The sequence below is a fragment of the Esox lucius genome, chromosome 17 (genome assembly GCF_011004845.1).
Source record: "Esox lucius isolate fEsoLuc1 chromosome 17, fEsoLuc1.pri, whole genome shotgun sequence".
Lineage (NCBI taxonomy): Eukaryota > Metazoa > Chordata > Actinopteri > Esociformes > Esocidae > Esox > Esox lucius.
In genome coordinates this window covers 16,490,743-16,507,907 of record NC_047585.1, presented here as the reverse complement: position 1 = coordinate 16,507,907, position 17,165 = coordinate 16,490,743, and the positions used below count along the sequence as shown (strand labels likewise).

At 41.6% G+C, this 17,165-nt stretch overlaps 1 protein-coding gene across 2 annotated transcripts in view; it reads right to left on the bottom strand.

The window, feature by feature from the left end:
- Positions 1–16,538, bottom strand: part of shq1 (SHQ1, H/ACA ribonucleoprotein assembly factor) — a 40,874-nt gene extending 24,336 nt beyond the window's left edge. Inside the window, exons 1-7 of one of the 2 annotated variants that reach the window (XM_010902771.5) lie at positions 16,438–16,538; positions 10,473–10,670; positions 10,245–10,309; positions 5,371–5,493; positions 4,991–5,151; positions 4,661–4,773; positions 4,431–4,528 (exon numbers count right to left, since the gene is read on the bottom strand). In XM_010902771.5, coding sequence (XP_010901073.4) covers positions 4,431–4,528; positions 4,661–4,773; positions 4,991–5,151; positions 5,371–5,493; positions 10,245–10,309; positions 10,473–10,615 — 703 coding nt within the window. In that variant the 5' untranslated portion in view covers positions 10,616–10,670; positions 16,438–16,538. Of the gene's footprint in view, positions 1–4,430; positions 4,529–4,660; positions 4,774–4,990; positions 5,152–5,370; positions 5,494–10,244; positions 10,310–10,472; positions 10,671–13,614; positions 13,661–16,437 lie in introns of those variants that run through there. The other variant, XM_010902770.5, reaches the window with a different exon arrangement.
- Positions 16,539–17,165: the final 627 nt, after the last annotated feature.

Here is a 17,165-nt window from a genome sequence, read left to right as displayed (position 1 = left end):
TCTGCAACTTTCAGTGATAAAAAAAGTCTGCAAGAACAGACTGAAGTGAGCACTTTCCCTGCTGGTTATAGAACAGCTGAAAGTGATCCTTGCCTTTGTCTTTTGAGTAGCTGTGCAGTGGAAAGGGATCCTCCACACTGAGCCCTGATGTAAGGGGCGCCAGTGTGGGATCCAGAGCGCATGTGCACTCACACACTCAATGATCCACTTGGCTGGGGTGTGTTCTTGGCTGGCTGGAAAATGGATTCCTGCTGCATGATGTCAGGTTTCAGATCCCTGCAGACTGTACCTGAGTCTCTCACCAGGGCAGCTGCAGCAGGCAAGCCTTTCCCAGCAGCATGCACGCACACACACACACACACACACACACACACACACACACACACACACACTTCCCCCAGTCCCTGGGAGAACAGCCAGGACGCTGGAGAGAGGCTCAACTCCCCACTGGCCCCCATTCAGCTGTCCGTCTCAGAAAACACACACACACGTCCATTTAAATAACCTGGGAACAGGGGTCGGGATAAGGAGGCCGCCAATCACAATCCCTTTTCTCTTTATTAGAACAGAATTTACACCATGTGGTCCTGGATCTAAAGAGAAACACTTAAGATGGACTGAATCTGGGCTTAAATAATCGATCACAAGCCAACAAGGCCTGAATAACATGGCCACAATAATCCACTCATCCAAGACACCATGTGTCATGAGACTGATCTAATCTCTCCACGGCCCTCTCTGGTCTCAACTGTGCTCCCAGCCAAAGGAGCGTGAAGAAGGGGGGGAGGGTCAGATTCATTTGGTGACCACGCTCCTCCAGTTTTCTGAGCAGTCTGGCTCCGTGGTGTGGCCTGCACCACACGTCCATATGGGGCCGGTGACACAGTAAATATGCTTCAGCTATTCAACATGAGCCTGGAGAATGACCTCATGTACAAGTTGGCGTCACAGAGGGGCTTCAGAACAAGGTGGAGCCACGCTGTTGGCAGAAACTTTAACACAACGGAAATCGATTGCATTAGTTCCCCTGAATCAACGCCTGTGAGCGTCCTTTAACACGATTGTTCCGGATTTTAAACGGCCTGCTGTAAAAGAAACTTGGGAGTCAATTGAATTAACACACCTCGGCTTTTCATCACCAGCCCTGGAGTGTCGCTCCACTACACCTCCTGTTAAATCATGGACGGACTAAGACCTCTGACACCAGGGGTTTGATCAACTAGCCTGAGGAAACAAAAACGACAACTAGAATGTCTTAGCCTTGTCTCAGGACAAGAGTTGCAGAGTATGGCCAAGCACAAATGTACACAGGTATACATTTTTTTTTTTAAGTTCCCTTGTCCTGACTATAAAAGCACAGTCAAGGACTGTCAAAGAGCATTCCAAACCAACAGGCGACGATATAACCCAAACCTTAAAGCCATGTTGGCCAATCAGAAGCCGGAAAAAAGTTCTGGTAGGCTAACAACAATGGCGCGAGTGATGGATGTAGCAGGGACCTCCACAGCACATTCTGATACCTCGGTTCCTCAATAGTGGGAGAGTAACTGTACATTTATGTGTAAACATATAAAAAGTCCTGTTAGCAAGATTAAAACCAGCACTATTTTGTCTACATCCTAAAAAAATCACCACATGTAAACAAAGGAGATAATGGCGCACACTGACGTTACAAGCCAAAAACTCTGTTTTCCATGTCTACACAGCCACACTGAAAACAGTGTTTCTGAATATCTTCACCCGGGAAGGAGTTTTTCAAAAAGGTCAGTTTTCAGTGACCTAAAACTCAGTATGCGTGTGGACGAAAGGCCAAAACGCATAGAAAAAACTACATTTTTTTTACACGTGCACACATGTTCTAGGCCAATATAGAGACCACAACAAACCAAGCCACCGGCCAGTCATGTGACTAGCCCCGCCCACTCTGCTCATGTGGCCAGCGGTGCCCTGTCAGCGCTCCGACCTCAACATGGAGGAGAAACGGGGGAAACCCAGGGCATCTCCGTTGGTAGCTCCGGCGCCTACAACCACTAATGAGCTGAAGCAGATCGGCACTCGGCAGACAGTTCATTAGTTACAACACGTCGCAGGCAGAAGCAGATGACTCCTGCGCATAGTGAGTCAAGTGGCCTTGCTCTATACGGCCGGCAGACAGGTGTACAGGAAGTTGCTTATGGTTTGATTGAAGGTTGGAATCAGCAACTTGAAGGAAGAATGGGCAGCGCAGCTCCGGCGCACATGTACCGACTCGGCATGGCTTTGAACACGGCCCATTCCTAGTCAAGGACACAATACAAACATGTCTTATTGCAAATAAAAATGAGAACGCGCTTCACAATACAAACATGTCTTATCGCAAATAAAAATGAGAATGCGCGAAACAATACAAACATGTCTTATCGCAAATAAAAATGAGAACGCGCGAAACAAGTGACCTGATGATTTGAGTGTGGTTTGACTGTTGCCGTCAGGTTTGCCCGGTTAGAAATGTCACGCTATTCACTGAGAATGGTGCGAAAGCGAAAACCTCTCAGTCCGCGGTAGACCTGAGGGTGAATACAGCGTGTTGGTGAGCAATCAGAAGAGAAGGGCCAGCAAAGAAGGCGCTAAACAAATCCAAAAAAAAGCAAGCAACAAAACTGTACAACCGTGATGGACCAACAAGTCGCTACAGTGGGTACTCCGTCAACAATGGACCAGATAAACCATTGCCTGGTCCGACAGACTGCGAGTCCTCAACCCTGAAGCCAATAGGGCAATTTTGGGATGAGATGGAACGGGTTGTTTGTGAACTCGAAGGTACCACTGTCTGAACTTCAGCAACTATATAACACCATCTCCAACATCCCTGTGGAAAGATGTTTAGTAGTTCCCACGCCCTGATGAACTCCGGCTGTTCTGAAGGCCGAGGGGTCTGACTCGGTACTAGACAGCTATAATAAACTTGCCAGAGTGTAAATTTACCTCTCTGTCTTAGGAGCGGGGACGGGAGACGAAAAACAGCCAGAGGCCAAAAAGTGGAAGCACAACAATTTAGCGTCCCCGCGTTAACGATTGAACGATTAAAAATCATAAGCATGCAGTCTGGGTTTAACTGCAAACCGCTAAATTTGCTGACCGACACTCCTCCCGGCAGGCAGGGAAAGGCAAACACGCTTCCAGCTGTCAGTCAAGTCGTTAAGTTTAATTTGGCCCATTTATCTGAGCCGGGGCTCCGGCTGAGTGCTCCATCTCAGAATGCACAACGACAAGGGGGAATCCACGGAGCTGTATGGGACCGGAATGTTCTTCAGGTGCCAGATCCCTCCCGCTTGCGTGTCAGCGCTGCGTAGCCTTGACTGATGGCCATTCGTACGTCGGTGCCCGCAACAGGCAGAGTCGGAGATCCCCCGCACTCATCCTGGCACACCCTCCTGCGATAATGCTATCCGTTTAATCGAAATCCTTCCTGGAGCGTGCCGTGTGACATCCGGCGCTAATGTAAGCTGTGGGTAGCAGCCACGTGTTCGTTGAGGGCAGTGGAAGCGGAGGAATTAGCAGGCGGTTAGGATAGCAGGACGGCGCCGGTGAATTGCGTCTCGCTCCGGAGCGGCGAGGCACCATAAGCCCTTAACCCTCTCACCGAGGAGAAGGGGGAAACGCCAGACCTGGTCTGCAGCTGTGAATCCCAGCTTTTAAATGACTCACTGATTTAATGTGTCATGGAGCGGCAGAGAAATAAAGACTGCATTAGAAAATATGGAAATATATATGTGTTTTTTTGGGGGAGGGGTGGTCTACCTTCAAATCACAACTTCTTTGGTGACTGTCAGCAATGTGTCTCGGTACGTGCTAACTGGAATCCCAGGGATGTTCCCATGTTGAGGATGCATTGATACTGCCCTTTCATAATACAGCAGATGGTTTGGGGGCTTTCCCGAGTTTCCCTTAACTACGTACCACCACTAGTTACAACTGATGTTCAAATGTCAAAAGGGACATCAACTGTAGCGATGGTGGGTCTCAATGTGGAACAGGGGGAAGCCCAAAGGATCCCAGATAACACAGACCAATTTGTCACCCTCCTGAAAAAGTATAAAAACAATGCTCAGAGAATATCTAAAGAAATATACATTAACACTTGGATGTGTGTGTGAAACGGTTTGCCCCAGAAAGACCAAAGTCAAGGACCTTTTCAGTCGACAGTATTTAGACACCACCTGCTGGTGGAAATCTCTTACTGCTCTTCATGTGAACTGATCCACCAGGTCAGTGATTCAAAACCTCTTGCGATTACCGTACCAGCATATGATCTGATGAGTCTTATTAAATATTCCCTGTGGATAAGCAAGGTTCCCCCATGAGTCCAAGTATCTCCTGTTGGGTGAACTAGGATTTAGTGTAATACATTGTTAACAGTTACATTGGGGGGGAGGGGGGGTCTAGCTTACCTTCCTCTCCCTGCTGAAAGGACTCTGGGCTCCGACCAACCCACCAAGGGCAGAACTTCAACAGGCCCTGGATCTCTTGGTCATCAAATAGGTCAGCACTGCAGACACGGACAGGTCAGTGTCATGACACTGAAGAACTTCGGTAAGATCGGTGCAGATGATAATGTTGTACGGAGATTACATTCGGGGGGGGGGGGGGGGGGGGGGGGGTGTCCTCTCGGACGACTCACAGGTAATGGTCATGGCAGAATATGGTTGTTTCAGTAGCCAGTCGTTCCCGCCGCCTGTCTGACGCTGTGGTAGTGTCTGGGTTTCGGACATCGATCACGTCACTCAGCTCATCCTGATCGGACAACCGACACGTTAGACATTTACATACTGCGATTGACATTTTGTTACGGACAAGCCACATGGTCAGGTCGTTTGGCCAGGAAGAACTACTGTGGCAATCATATCGTAAACCCTGCAATGACTTCAAAGTATACCATTGCACAACTTATTATTAGTCATTTCCTTCAAGAGGCAGACTAAGCACAGTACTGCCAGGCTAATGACTTTACCTGCAGTCTAGTGAACACACCGGACCTCTGATTCCCAAAGCCGTACTTCTGCAGTTCCTTCAGCTGCTCCTCTGATGTCTCTGTGTACACCTCCTGCTCAACCTGCCAGTCCTCATCCTCGTCCTCCTCTTCCTCACCGTCTACACTCCCAACGCATGCCTCTGTAATGTAAAGCATTAACACCTGATAAACAAAAACACTTCAGTCAAGTCAAATTAGTAATTACTTTTTATTAACCTGGTATGTTTTTCCATTCTCAGTCTTTACAAGAGTAGCATCTACAGAAAATATAGACCTCAGATTAACATGGACATCAATATGGCTTCCAACAACAAACGGCTAAATGAATCCAATCGAACATCCCATTATGGTGAACATACCCATGTCTTCCACTAGAGGCTTGGCAGAGCGGGAGCCTTTGGGAGCCAGGAGACTGGTCAGCATCTGGAGCCCTTCAAAGTGCTGCCCCGCAGTCTCCTTCGGGACTTGCAGGGTAAAGAGACCTGACACACATCAGAGAGAACAGACTGGACGTCACAGACAGAACAGTACAAGGTGTACATCTGCAGACAATGTGGAAGCAACTGGGCAGCACTGTCAGCCTTTTAACAGGCCAGAAGTAATACATATTTTTTCATGAATTAAATATGGCTGTATAAGCTACAATATATTTTGCAAGGTAATTATGTGAATCTCCACAAAGAATTCAGTCTAAAGCAGAGGTTTAACTGAAAACAGAATTTAGTTTAGAAAAAAAATAAAGACATTTACTTTACCTTTAGCCAAGGAGATAATTTCTATGTCTTAGACCATTTCAAAGACCTCATAAAATGTTAAACACTTTGGTGGAATATTTAATTTAAAATGCTTTCTACTCATCGGCTGATTGCCTTTTCTGTGGGCCCCTGAAGAGGAGGCTTGGAGAGGCTGATAAAGAGGCATCTTAATGATTTCTAATTGCAAGAGCAAACCGGGACACCATTAGAAAAGCTATATTAGCAACAGTACGTCAAACAGAGTATCGCTGATTAATGGTCAATTAGTTGTCAGTGTATATAAGGCTATTGCTCCACCAATCCAACATAACTGAAAGAGACAACTTGAAATTAAACTAATGAAAGAATGATCAGCGTTCACTCTATGGTCTATTAGACTGTGTCACCATCATAGCCTGATTTCAAGCTTAGACTGCCAGCAAGCAGTTCCTGGTCCCATTGTGCTCCAGCAACCTCTGGCTACTTTGGCACATATAAGCTGATAAGCAAGTAGAGTGTTGAGAAGCAGCACGGCTTAGCTGGACATGTATCGGAGCAAGCATGATCCAATCTTGGACTCTCCTGAGCCAGCTTAGACTAGCTGTAATGAGACTGGCTGTAATGTTTTTTGCCAAGTCCTCCATCCTCTCCTTTTCACATTTGCATGTCATCAAGAAAATGTATAAGGGCGGATCGCTAAATAAATGTGTCAAGGGATAAAAACAAAGTGTGTTGTGCGTTTTATTGATAAAACTAGAACATAGATTTAAGATGAACATACTTCTCTAAAAGAAATTAATAAAAAAAACTGCCTCAAAGGTGGTGTGGCAGATTTCAAAAACATTTCAACAACAAAACACAAATGAGCCATTGAGGAGGGAAGGACACTTTTCTACCCGCCTAACAACAACTTGACATCTTTACACGACCACTCAACCACTTCAGTGGTCAATTGGTTTCCCGGTGGAAAACTGTGGTTTCCCCAGTTGAAGATGAGAGGACGAAGGAGAAAGGATGGATGTCAACCCAAACAAAAGCCAAAAGGCAGTTGACAATTAATGAATTGGAAGAAAAAAGGGGGGGGGGGGGGGGGGGGGTTACAGACAAATAAATTAAAATAATCAGTGTGCACTAAGTACCACACAAAAACGCAGCAGCTACAAGAGAATGACTAAGTGATAAATACAGTTATAAATAAAATGTCAAGTGTCACTGGAAATGTGCATATATCAGGTAGGGCAGCAGAACCCATTCATTACCTCACATACAGGTCAAACGGGCGTTCGTATCCAGTCATTCATTACCTCACAGACTGGTCAAATGGATGGTCATATCCATTTGTTCCTGAGGTAGTGGGTCCTGACAATCTTTCATTTTCCTTCCTTCCAACATTGCTGATAACTACAGTTAGGTCCAGAATTAATTGGACACAATAATTTGTTATTTTAGCTGTTTACCAAAATATATTCAAGTTACAGTTAAATAATGAATGAGGGCTTCCAGTGCAGTCTCTCAGCTTTACTTTGAGGGTATTCACATGCAAACTGGAGGACGTTTTTAAGGTTTAGGAATTACAACTCTTTAATATGTAGCCCCCTCTTTTTCAAGCAACCTAAAGTAATTGGACAATTGACTCAAATGCTGTTCCATGGACAGATGAGGGCTATTCCTTCTTTATTTCTTCATCAATAAAGCAGTCTGGAGTTGTTTCCAAGTGTGGCATTCACATTTGGAAGCCGTTGCTGTGAACCCATTACATGCGGTCAAAGGAGCTGTCAATGCAAGTGAAACAGACCATTCTTAGGCGGCAATCAAATCAAATCAGATTTTTGCAGGAACATTAGGAGTAGCCAATTCAACATTTTGGTACATTCTGAGAAAACAAGAAACCAGGCAAGCCTAGTTCAGCCAGGCCGCAATAGAAAATGTGGCTACCTCAAGATTCGAACCCGGGTCGCCCACGTGAAAGGCTGTGTCATTTACTACTAGACCATGGTGGTGTTGATAAGCTAGGTGTCAGTATAACTTCTTGACTCTATCTTCAACAAATCCTCTTTTGCTACTGGCCGTTTTAATAGTTAATTGGCCATTAGTGAATGACACTGATACAGTTAAACTTAATAAGAAACGTTAGTCAGTTTCTCCAACACAAATAGCGGCTATGTATTGTGTTTGCCACTGGCCGTTTTAACAGTGTATTAGCCAGTAATAAGCTTTACCGGTATCTAGTAACTGACTGGAATAATGATAAGAATTGAGCAACTAATAACGAGTCTGCCAAAGCTATTTCATTTCATGGCAAAACAACATACTTTTTTCTTTCACTTGTGGATGACATACACAATAACTACCAATAAAGGCGGCGATAACTAACTTTTCCATCAAGTGAAAAGACGAGAGAATCATGGAATCTATCAGAAATAATTAATAAATGTCGTTGCTCTCAATAGATACGAACTTTGGTCTTCCACCTCATGTGGAAGACCTATCTTTAACCACTACGCCATGGCATTAAACGTTTCAGCAGTCGCTGAACTCCACTGAGGATTGTGTTATACAGACTAACGTTTCTTATTAAGTTTACCTCCACCATAGCGTCTATGAACAGTTTTGCTTTTGCCACTGGCCGTTTTAACAGCTTATTAGCCAATAATAGGATTACTAGTATCTACTAACTTCCGAGGAATAATCATATGAATAGAGCAATTGCTAGCGAGACAGAAGATGAACTAGTCCATGCCAGAAAGTCGCAATATAACCGTATACATCGGGTTTCGGTTTTAGCCAGCAAAGTTTTCGTCAATACGGAATAATTCACAATGCGTACTTCGCTTTGCCTGTGAGTATATACGAACTCAGGACCTATAATTCACAAGTCATCTTCTCTAACCACTACGCTATTTAACAAGGAGGTAGTCAGTCAGTCACTCAGTAAGAGACATTCGCTCTTCTTAGACGGCTCCGCTTACGCTGTCCGGCAAAAAGAACGCACTGGTGAGCTCTGCAACACAAAAAGGCCAGGATGTCCACGGAAGACACCAGTGGTGGATGATGGTAGGATCCTTTCCATGGTAAAGAAAAACCCCTTCACAACATCCAGCGTAAGCGGATCTAGCCAGGAGGCATATCATTATCCAAGTCTACCATAAAGAGAAGACTTCAGAAGAGCAAATACAGAGGGTTCACCACTACGTGCAAACCATTCATAAGCCTAAAGAACAGAAAGACCAGATAAGACATTGCCAAAAAACACCTAAAAAAAGTCACCCTGGTTCTGGAACAGCATTCTTTGGACAGACGAAACAAAGATCAACCTCTACCAGAAAGAGTGGGGGGGAATATGGAGATGACTTGGAATGGCTCATGATCCGAAGCATATCACATCTGTAAAACACAGTGGAGGCAGTGTAATGGCATGGGCTTGCATGGCTTCCAATGGCACTGGGTCACTAGTGTTTATTGATGATGTGACAAGAGACAGAAACAGACGGATTAATTCTGAAGTCTATAGTTATATATTGTCTGCTCAGATTCAGCCACATTCAGCGAAGTTGATTGATCGTGCTTCACTTTACAGATAATGACAAAACATACTGAGAAAGAAATCCAGGAGATTTTTAAGGCAAAGAAGTGAAATATTCTGTAATGGCCGAAGTCAATCAACCGATCTCAACCCGATCGAGAACGCATTTCAGCTGAAGATAAAACGTAAGGCAGAAAGATCTAGGAACAAAAATCAACTGAAGACAGCTACAGTAAAAGCCTGGCAAAGCATCACAAAGGAGGAAACCTAGCGTTTGGTGACTTCAAACCTAGTGTTTGGCATTGCCGACTTCAATCATTTATTGCTGGCATAGAATTCTCAACAAAGCATTAAAAATTAACATTTTACTTAGGATTGTGTTAATCTTTCCAAGTACATTTGAACCCCTGAAAATAAGGGGACTGTGTATGAAAATGGTTTAAATTTTTAAACATTTAATACAATATTTTTGTACAACCCCTTGAATTAAAGCTGAAAGTCATTTGCATTTTGGTTGTTTCATTTCAAATCCATTGTGGTAGCATACAGAGGCAAAGGTAGACTACTTATTAATCCTGGGTTATGTGGATGTCCCAACTAGCTCCCAACTTAGAATGAATGCACTGACTTTAAATATGGATAAAAATAGAATGTAAAAAATGAGGATAAGAGCAACTGCTAAATTACAAAATATAAAAAAAAAAAAAAAAAAAAAAAATCTAAAACACGGCCAAGGTAAATTCTCGAAGATCACATCACAAAGAACATACATAACACCATCACCTTTTCTAATAATTTTATATTTCATTGTAGTGCGGTCAATTAACTAAAATTATAAATTAGGAATAATTGCAATTTTAGATTGTGACAATTCAGCCCTTAAAACAGTTTATTTATAACCAGTGTACTATTTTAGAGATACTGTGTTTAATTTAAACATACCTTGTGGGAAGCAAACTCAAAAAATAACCCTTACCTTTGTCAATGTCGAAAGACGCCTTTTCCCTCCCATCCTCCACTATTTTTCCAGGCAAGGTCAGTCTGGAAAAGAAATTGAAGAAAGAGCATAGAAAGCCTATTAGCATTTTGACCATTACAGCAGATCTTGCGCGTGTTTAAATCTATGCTAGAAACTTTTAGAACTCTATAAACGAAGACATAATTAATGTCAGCATAGAACGTTAACTAATGGTCTGTCACATACCTGAGGAAGTACGGTTTGGCATAGAATTTGAAATAATTTCCATCGATGTAGAGATCAAACTCTGATGTTCTAGTATAGGGCACACGTATGGTGAGGATAAGGAAATCTGGGTCCTGACTCAACTCAAACGCGGGAGTTATCATGATGAAGAAACCCAACACAGATCTGGATCAACCTGGATTTATGGATGATATAGAACTGGCACACAATATACAGCATTAGGGTAAGTGTACTTGTTATTTGTAATATATTGCACAAATTTTAAAACAAAATACAATTAATCATTTGAAGTTAATTATTTTCTTTATAATGTCAAGTTATATTTTCAAATATTTTAAATGTCTGAACTGGGCTTAATGGGTACCAAGGTCACCCTTTAAGCCCACGGGTGTTCCAAATAAGCCCATATCCAGATTGTGTTTATTTGAATTAATTTCTTTACAACCCTGTTTCCCAAAAAATTGGGACGCTGTGTAAAATGTCAAGAAAAACAGAATGCAATGATGTGCAAAGCATTTAAACCCTATATTAAATAGAAAATAGTAAAGACAACATATCAAGTGTTGAAACTGATAAATGCTATTGTTTTTGAAAAATACATGCCCACTTTGAATTAGATGCCAGCAACATGTTTCAAAACACATTTCAAAGAGCTGGGACAGGGTGATGGCTGTGATCTTCGGGCTCTCAGAAGGCACTGTATTAAAAATAATTCTGTGGTGGACATCACTGCATGGGCTCACTTCTGAAAACCACTGTCTGTGAACACAGTAGGCTTACATCACTGCATCCACAAATGTAAGTAAAATTCTACCATGCACAGACAAAAATCCTATACAAATAAGATCTAGAAATGCCAGCACCTTCTCTGGGCCCAAGCTCATTTAAGATGGACTGAGGCGAAGTGGAATACTGTCCTGTGGTCTGACAAATCAAAATCTGAAATTATTTTTGAGAATAATGAACTCTGCTTCCTCTGGGCTAACGAGGAGAGGGACCATCCAAATTGTTATCAGGACACAGTTCAAAAGCCAACACAATGCTTCTTTCAGAAAGACAATGCCAAACCACATTCTGCACATATCACAACAGCAAGGCTCCATAGTAAAAGAGTCTGGGTGCAAAACTGGCATGCCTGCAGTCCAGACATGTCACCCAAATGAAAATATTTGAAGAGGATCCAACAGCGGCAAAAATGTTTATTAAAAAAAGAGTTACTCGCACCAAATTCAAAATGTTCCAAAAACAATAACATTTCTCAGTTTATAACATTTGATACGTTTTCTTTGTAATATTTTCAATTAAATACAGGGCTAAATGATTTGCACATCATTGAATTCCATTTTTATTTGCACTTTTGTCTTTTATACAGGTAACGAGTTCAAACAGGTGCAGTTAATACAGGTGGAGAACAGGAGGGCTTCTTAAAGAAAAACTAACACGTCTGTGAGAGACGGAATTCTTACCGGTTGGTAGGTGATCAAATACTTATGTCATGCAATAAAATGCTAATTAATTATTTAAAAATCATACAATGTGATTTTCTGAATTTTTGTTTTAGATTCCGTCTCTTTAACAGTTGAAGTGTACCTATGATAAAGATTACAAACCTCTACATGCTTTCGAAGTAGGAAAACCAGAAAATTCGGCAGTGCATCAAATACTTCTCCCCACTATACGTGCATAAAAAGCACCTTCTGTGATCATGTAAATGAAAATAAAAAAAATAATTGTGAGAATTATGCATAGTTTTTCAGGGTTTTTCCTGCATTCAGAACTCAAAGGCGACCGCCTTTCCAAAATCTCGCACCGCCTCTGTGTTGGCTCTGTGTGATTTTTGAGCTCATACATAAAATAGAGTGGAATACTGCAGTGAATGTGACTGTAGGAGGAAACATTTTCCATATTGGCAGTGTTGCCTGCTGGGGAGGTTCCCCTAAAATTGGGCTATTTTTAATGGGCTTGGATTGGTCGATTTACAGTGGGTAGTATAGCAAAACAAATTTTTTGAGAATGCGGGAGATTTGGCAGTTTACTGTAAATAAAATCTGGCAACCATGCATACGTACGTATCATGGAGAAGAGTAATGTCGGAAAAACTAGTGGATCCTAGTTTTGTTTTACACCCAAGCATGTAAAAATATATATTTTTTAAACGTAATAACCCTTCAACTACATCAACACCCACATAAGATTTTTCAGAATACTTCTAATAGTCTTGAATTAGACTACAGATGTTGTTGTTTTTTGAGTTTGCAAGACAAACGAAGATGACTGATGAATGTACTGTCACCAAAAACATTATATAGCTATGCAATATACAATGTATATTCTTTTTAAACAATTAACATATTTAAGTGACTAACAATATAAAAATATCATCCTGATGACACTGGATCAGCGCAAGCAGCAGAACCTAGTACATCTGAAGGAAGTCGAGAGAGGAAGGTACACTGTGTTTCTGTAAAAAAATATTTTGCTATACTACCCTGTGTAAATCGACCAACCCAAGCTCATTAAAAATAGCCCAATTTTAGGGGAACCTCCCCAGCAGGCAACACAGCCAATATGGAAAATGTTTCCTCCTACAGTCACATTCACTGCAGTATTTCACTCTATTTTACGTATGAGCTCAAAAATCACACAGAGCCGACACAGAGGCGGTGCGAGATTTGGGAAGGCGGTCGCCTTTGAGTTCTGAATGCAGGAAAAACCCTGAAAAACTATGCATAATTCTCACAATTATTTTTTTTATTTTCATTTACATGATCACAGAAGGTGCTTTTTATGCACATACAGAGGGGAGAACAAGTATTTGATACACTGCCGATTTTTTCCTACTTACAAAGCATGTAGAGGTCTGTCATTTGTATCATAGCTACACTTCAACTGTGAGAGACGGAATCTAAAAAAAAATCCAGAAAGTCACATTGTATGATTTTTAAATAATTAGCATTTTATTGCATGACATAAGTATTTGATCACCTACCAACCGGTAAGAATTCTGTCTCTCACAGACGTGTTAGTTTTTCTTTAAGAAGCCCTCCAGTTTTCCACTCATTACCTGTATTAACTGCAACTGTTTGAACTCATTACCTGTATAAAAGACACCTGTCCACACACTCAATCAAACAGATCTCACCTCGTGGGGCATCAATGATCATGAGGAAGGTGAGGGATCAGCCCAGAACTACACAGCAGGACCTGGTCAATGACCTGTAAAGAGCTGGGACCACAGTCCCAAAGAAAACCATTAGTAACACACTACGCCGTCATGGATAAAAATCCTGCAGCGCAGGCAAGGTCCCCCTGCTCAAGCAAGCGCATGTCCAGGCCCGTCTGAAGTTTGCCAATGACCAAAAAAAATTTAAAAATTGCTTTTTGGTCTAAAACTCCACACGCCGTGGTTGGAGGAAGAAGGATGAGTACAACCCCAATAACACCATCCCAACCGTGAAGCATGGAGGTGGAAACATTCTTTGGGGATGCTTGTCTGCAAAGGGGACAGGACGACTGCACTGTATTGAGGGGAGGATGGATGGGGCCATGTATCACGAGATCTTGGCCAACAACCTCCTTCCCTCAGTAAGGGCATTGAAGATGTGGCTGGGTCTTCCAGCATGACAACGACCCCAAACACACAGCCAGGCCAACTAAGGAGTGGCTCCATAAGAAGCATCTCAAGGTCCTGGAGTGGCCTAGCCAGTCTCCAGACCTGAACCCAATAGAAAATCTTTGGAGGGAGCTGAAAGTCTGTATTGCCCACCGACAGCCACAAAACCTGAAGGATCTGGAGAAGGTCTGTATAGAGGAGTGGGCCAGAATCCCTGCTGCGGTGTGTGCAGACCTGGTCAAGAACTACAGGAAATGTTTGATCTCTGTAATTGCAAACAAAGGTTTCTGTACCAAATAATAAGTTCTGATTTTCTGATGTATCAAGTACTTACGTCATGCAATAAAATGTAAATTAATTACTTAAAAATCATACAATGTGATTTTCTGGATTTTTGTTTTAGATTCCGTCACTCACAGTTGAAGTGTACCTATGATAAAAATTGCAAACTTCTACATGCTTTGTAAGTGGGAAAACCTGCAAAATCGGCAGTGTATCAAATATTTGTTCTCCCCACTGTATCATATGAGTGACATACCTGGGGGGTATGCAAAATTGCAGATAACTGATGGATCATCATCTAATAAAGTACTGAATATACTTTATAAAAACATGTTTCATACAATACTTCAATGAAGTACACTGAACCAGATTGTTGTTTTAATATTCAAGTCAATGTTGCTACTGTCTTTAGTGTCATGAAACATGGCTATTCAAGTATACTTTTGCTTAAACTATTGATTGTATATAGAGAGTTGTTAAGTTCCCTCACAGGCAAACCAGGCAAAATTCATCAGGAAGCTGGGGTCCAAGATTATCATAAGTAAGAAAAATATTAAATTAACCCATCTGGCACTTAAAATAGTATCCACACATTTGTTATAACTTTCAATTTCACAAATTGAGGGAGATCGGAAACCACTTGTCCAGTTAGACCATGGGTTGTGTGCCAGTACATTGCTCTACTGTTTCATTGACTAGGCTACTGACATCACAGAAAAAAAGGTTGGCCTACTCCAAATGGAAAAAAAATTTAAACATTTATAAGCCAATAATATGTAAAGCTATATACTGACATTTTAAAAGCCCACAATGTGAAAGTCAGCGATGGGAGCCTTTACAGTAAAGGTACTGACTGAAGTGATATACTCCACCACGAGTGGATGAGTTTAATCCCATTTAGGGCATATTTTCAATGAGAAAATCTCCTCTGCTGGCCCTTACGGTAAATACAGCTATTACATTTAGACAGTGCTTTGATGATAACCTGCGTGCCCTGAAATAGCAAAAAGTTAATTTAAGGGAAGGCCAACTAAAGTCCCTTATGCATAGGAATGTGTGAACTAATTGACATATTTAACATTTAGAAACAATCCCTTTACTATGTTAAAATCCCAGAGCAGACCGTGCAGTTTCACAAAACGTGTGCCATATTCCATCCTTGCATTGTAATTCCTTTGCAAGCCCTATTATTGCCAGGTCATTATTTGGTAACCTGCTTATATCCTCTACTCAAGGCGGAGTCCTCTTCATTACCTGCACTATTATTCATATTTATGCACTTGATCGAGTCATTATTGTAGCTGACATTAAACATCCTAAATTACGTAATTTTGGAACGAAAATGTGCGCACACGCCTGAGTCCACGTTGCACAAGACTACTTTCGAAAAGTGGCAAGCAACTCCACCTTGCGGTTGGGTTGTAGCGTGGTACCGACCGTAGCTAAGGCCGGATGCTGTGTTGTTTTCCCATTCACGTGCCAGACAGAGACAGTACGGTCACTGCGCACAGTCCAACATTAGCCCCGAGCAAAATATTTCAAATACATTTCAAATGAAAGGATAAAGACTGATTTGAATAGTGTAGATGTACGATAACAACTGTATTTTCGCCTAAGTAACAATAGCATTTATTTAACCTACCGTCTTCCATACAGTACTGCACAGCAGTAGCTAGCTAGGTAGTTACAATTTTCTTTAAACTACTGCTAATGTAGTGTTATGTATATTTTTGCTTTATTCGGTTATGATATTTCTTAGCGCTCACTACGTAGTTGTCGGGTGCCATGTCACAAGAATTTCATAGTGCAGGATGACGCGGTGTTGTTCGGTGCATTTGACAAATAAACCTTGAAACCTACTGTCATAGACATAAAGCAGTGTTCATTATCTATGATTACTGTAGCTAAGTTACTAGCCAATTTACCTACAGGTATCAGCAATGTCCGGCAAGATAAAAATGTTCGACTGCAGTGCTGAAGCTAGCATTTTATAGCACTCGCAAGGTGTTTACACACATAAGCAATCAACAATCGCTAAAAAAAATATTATTTAAAAGAACACAAAACTACCTTATCAACTGCTCTCATTAGCAACCATCGTGGCAACGTGTGAACAACACCACTCGTCTTTTAGCCAATGAGCTATAAATAACTTTTTCTTCAAGTCCATGTTTTACCGTAACATGAGAAGTATAACAGCATCACGGGAAATCAACAGAATACCAGCATTAGTCGTTATTTTCTCTCGCACTAGTGACACCTGCTGCATTGGAGGGTTTTCTGCAGTTTAATCAACTACGAAACTCGACCTTGCCAACTTTTCAAGAGAACGCTCATGGATGGTCGTGATTGGAGAAATGTAACCGCTCGAAAATGAATGGATATAGCAATGATTTTAAAATGCACAATGATGTATATAATTACATTGTTCACATGCATTGAAAAAAAGCTTACAGAGTATTTTGGTTTGTGAGGGATCTCCCGACACAAAATATCTTGCCGATAGATTTTCTGGCATGACTTGGAACCTAAATTATTATTGGAGTTTAGTTTTTATTTTCTTCGTATACCATTGTCATGCCAAATAAAGGAATTGTTTTGGGGCTTTGCTTAGGTAACACTATTTCTTATAGACATCTCTTTGATGATTTCCATAGGAAATAAGAATCATATTGGATGTTTCCAAATCATGATAGAACATCCAAAGGTGTTTTGCTAGTGTGAACAGTTGCATGATGAAATTCTAATAAATATGATTTAATAATGTGGGGTGATACATTGTTATCCTTTTGTTGGAA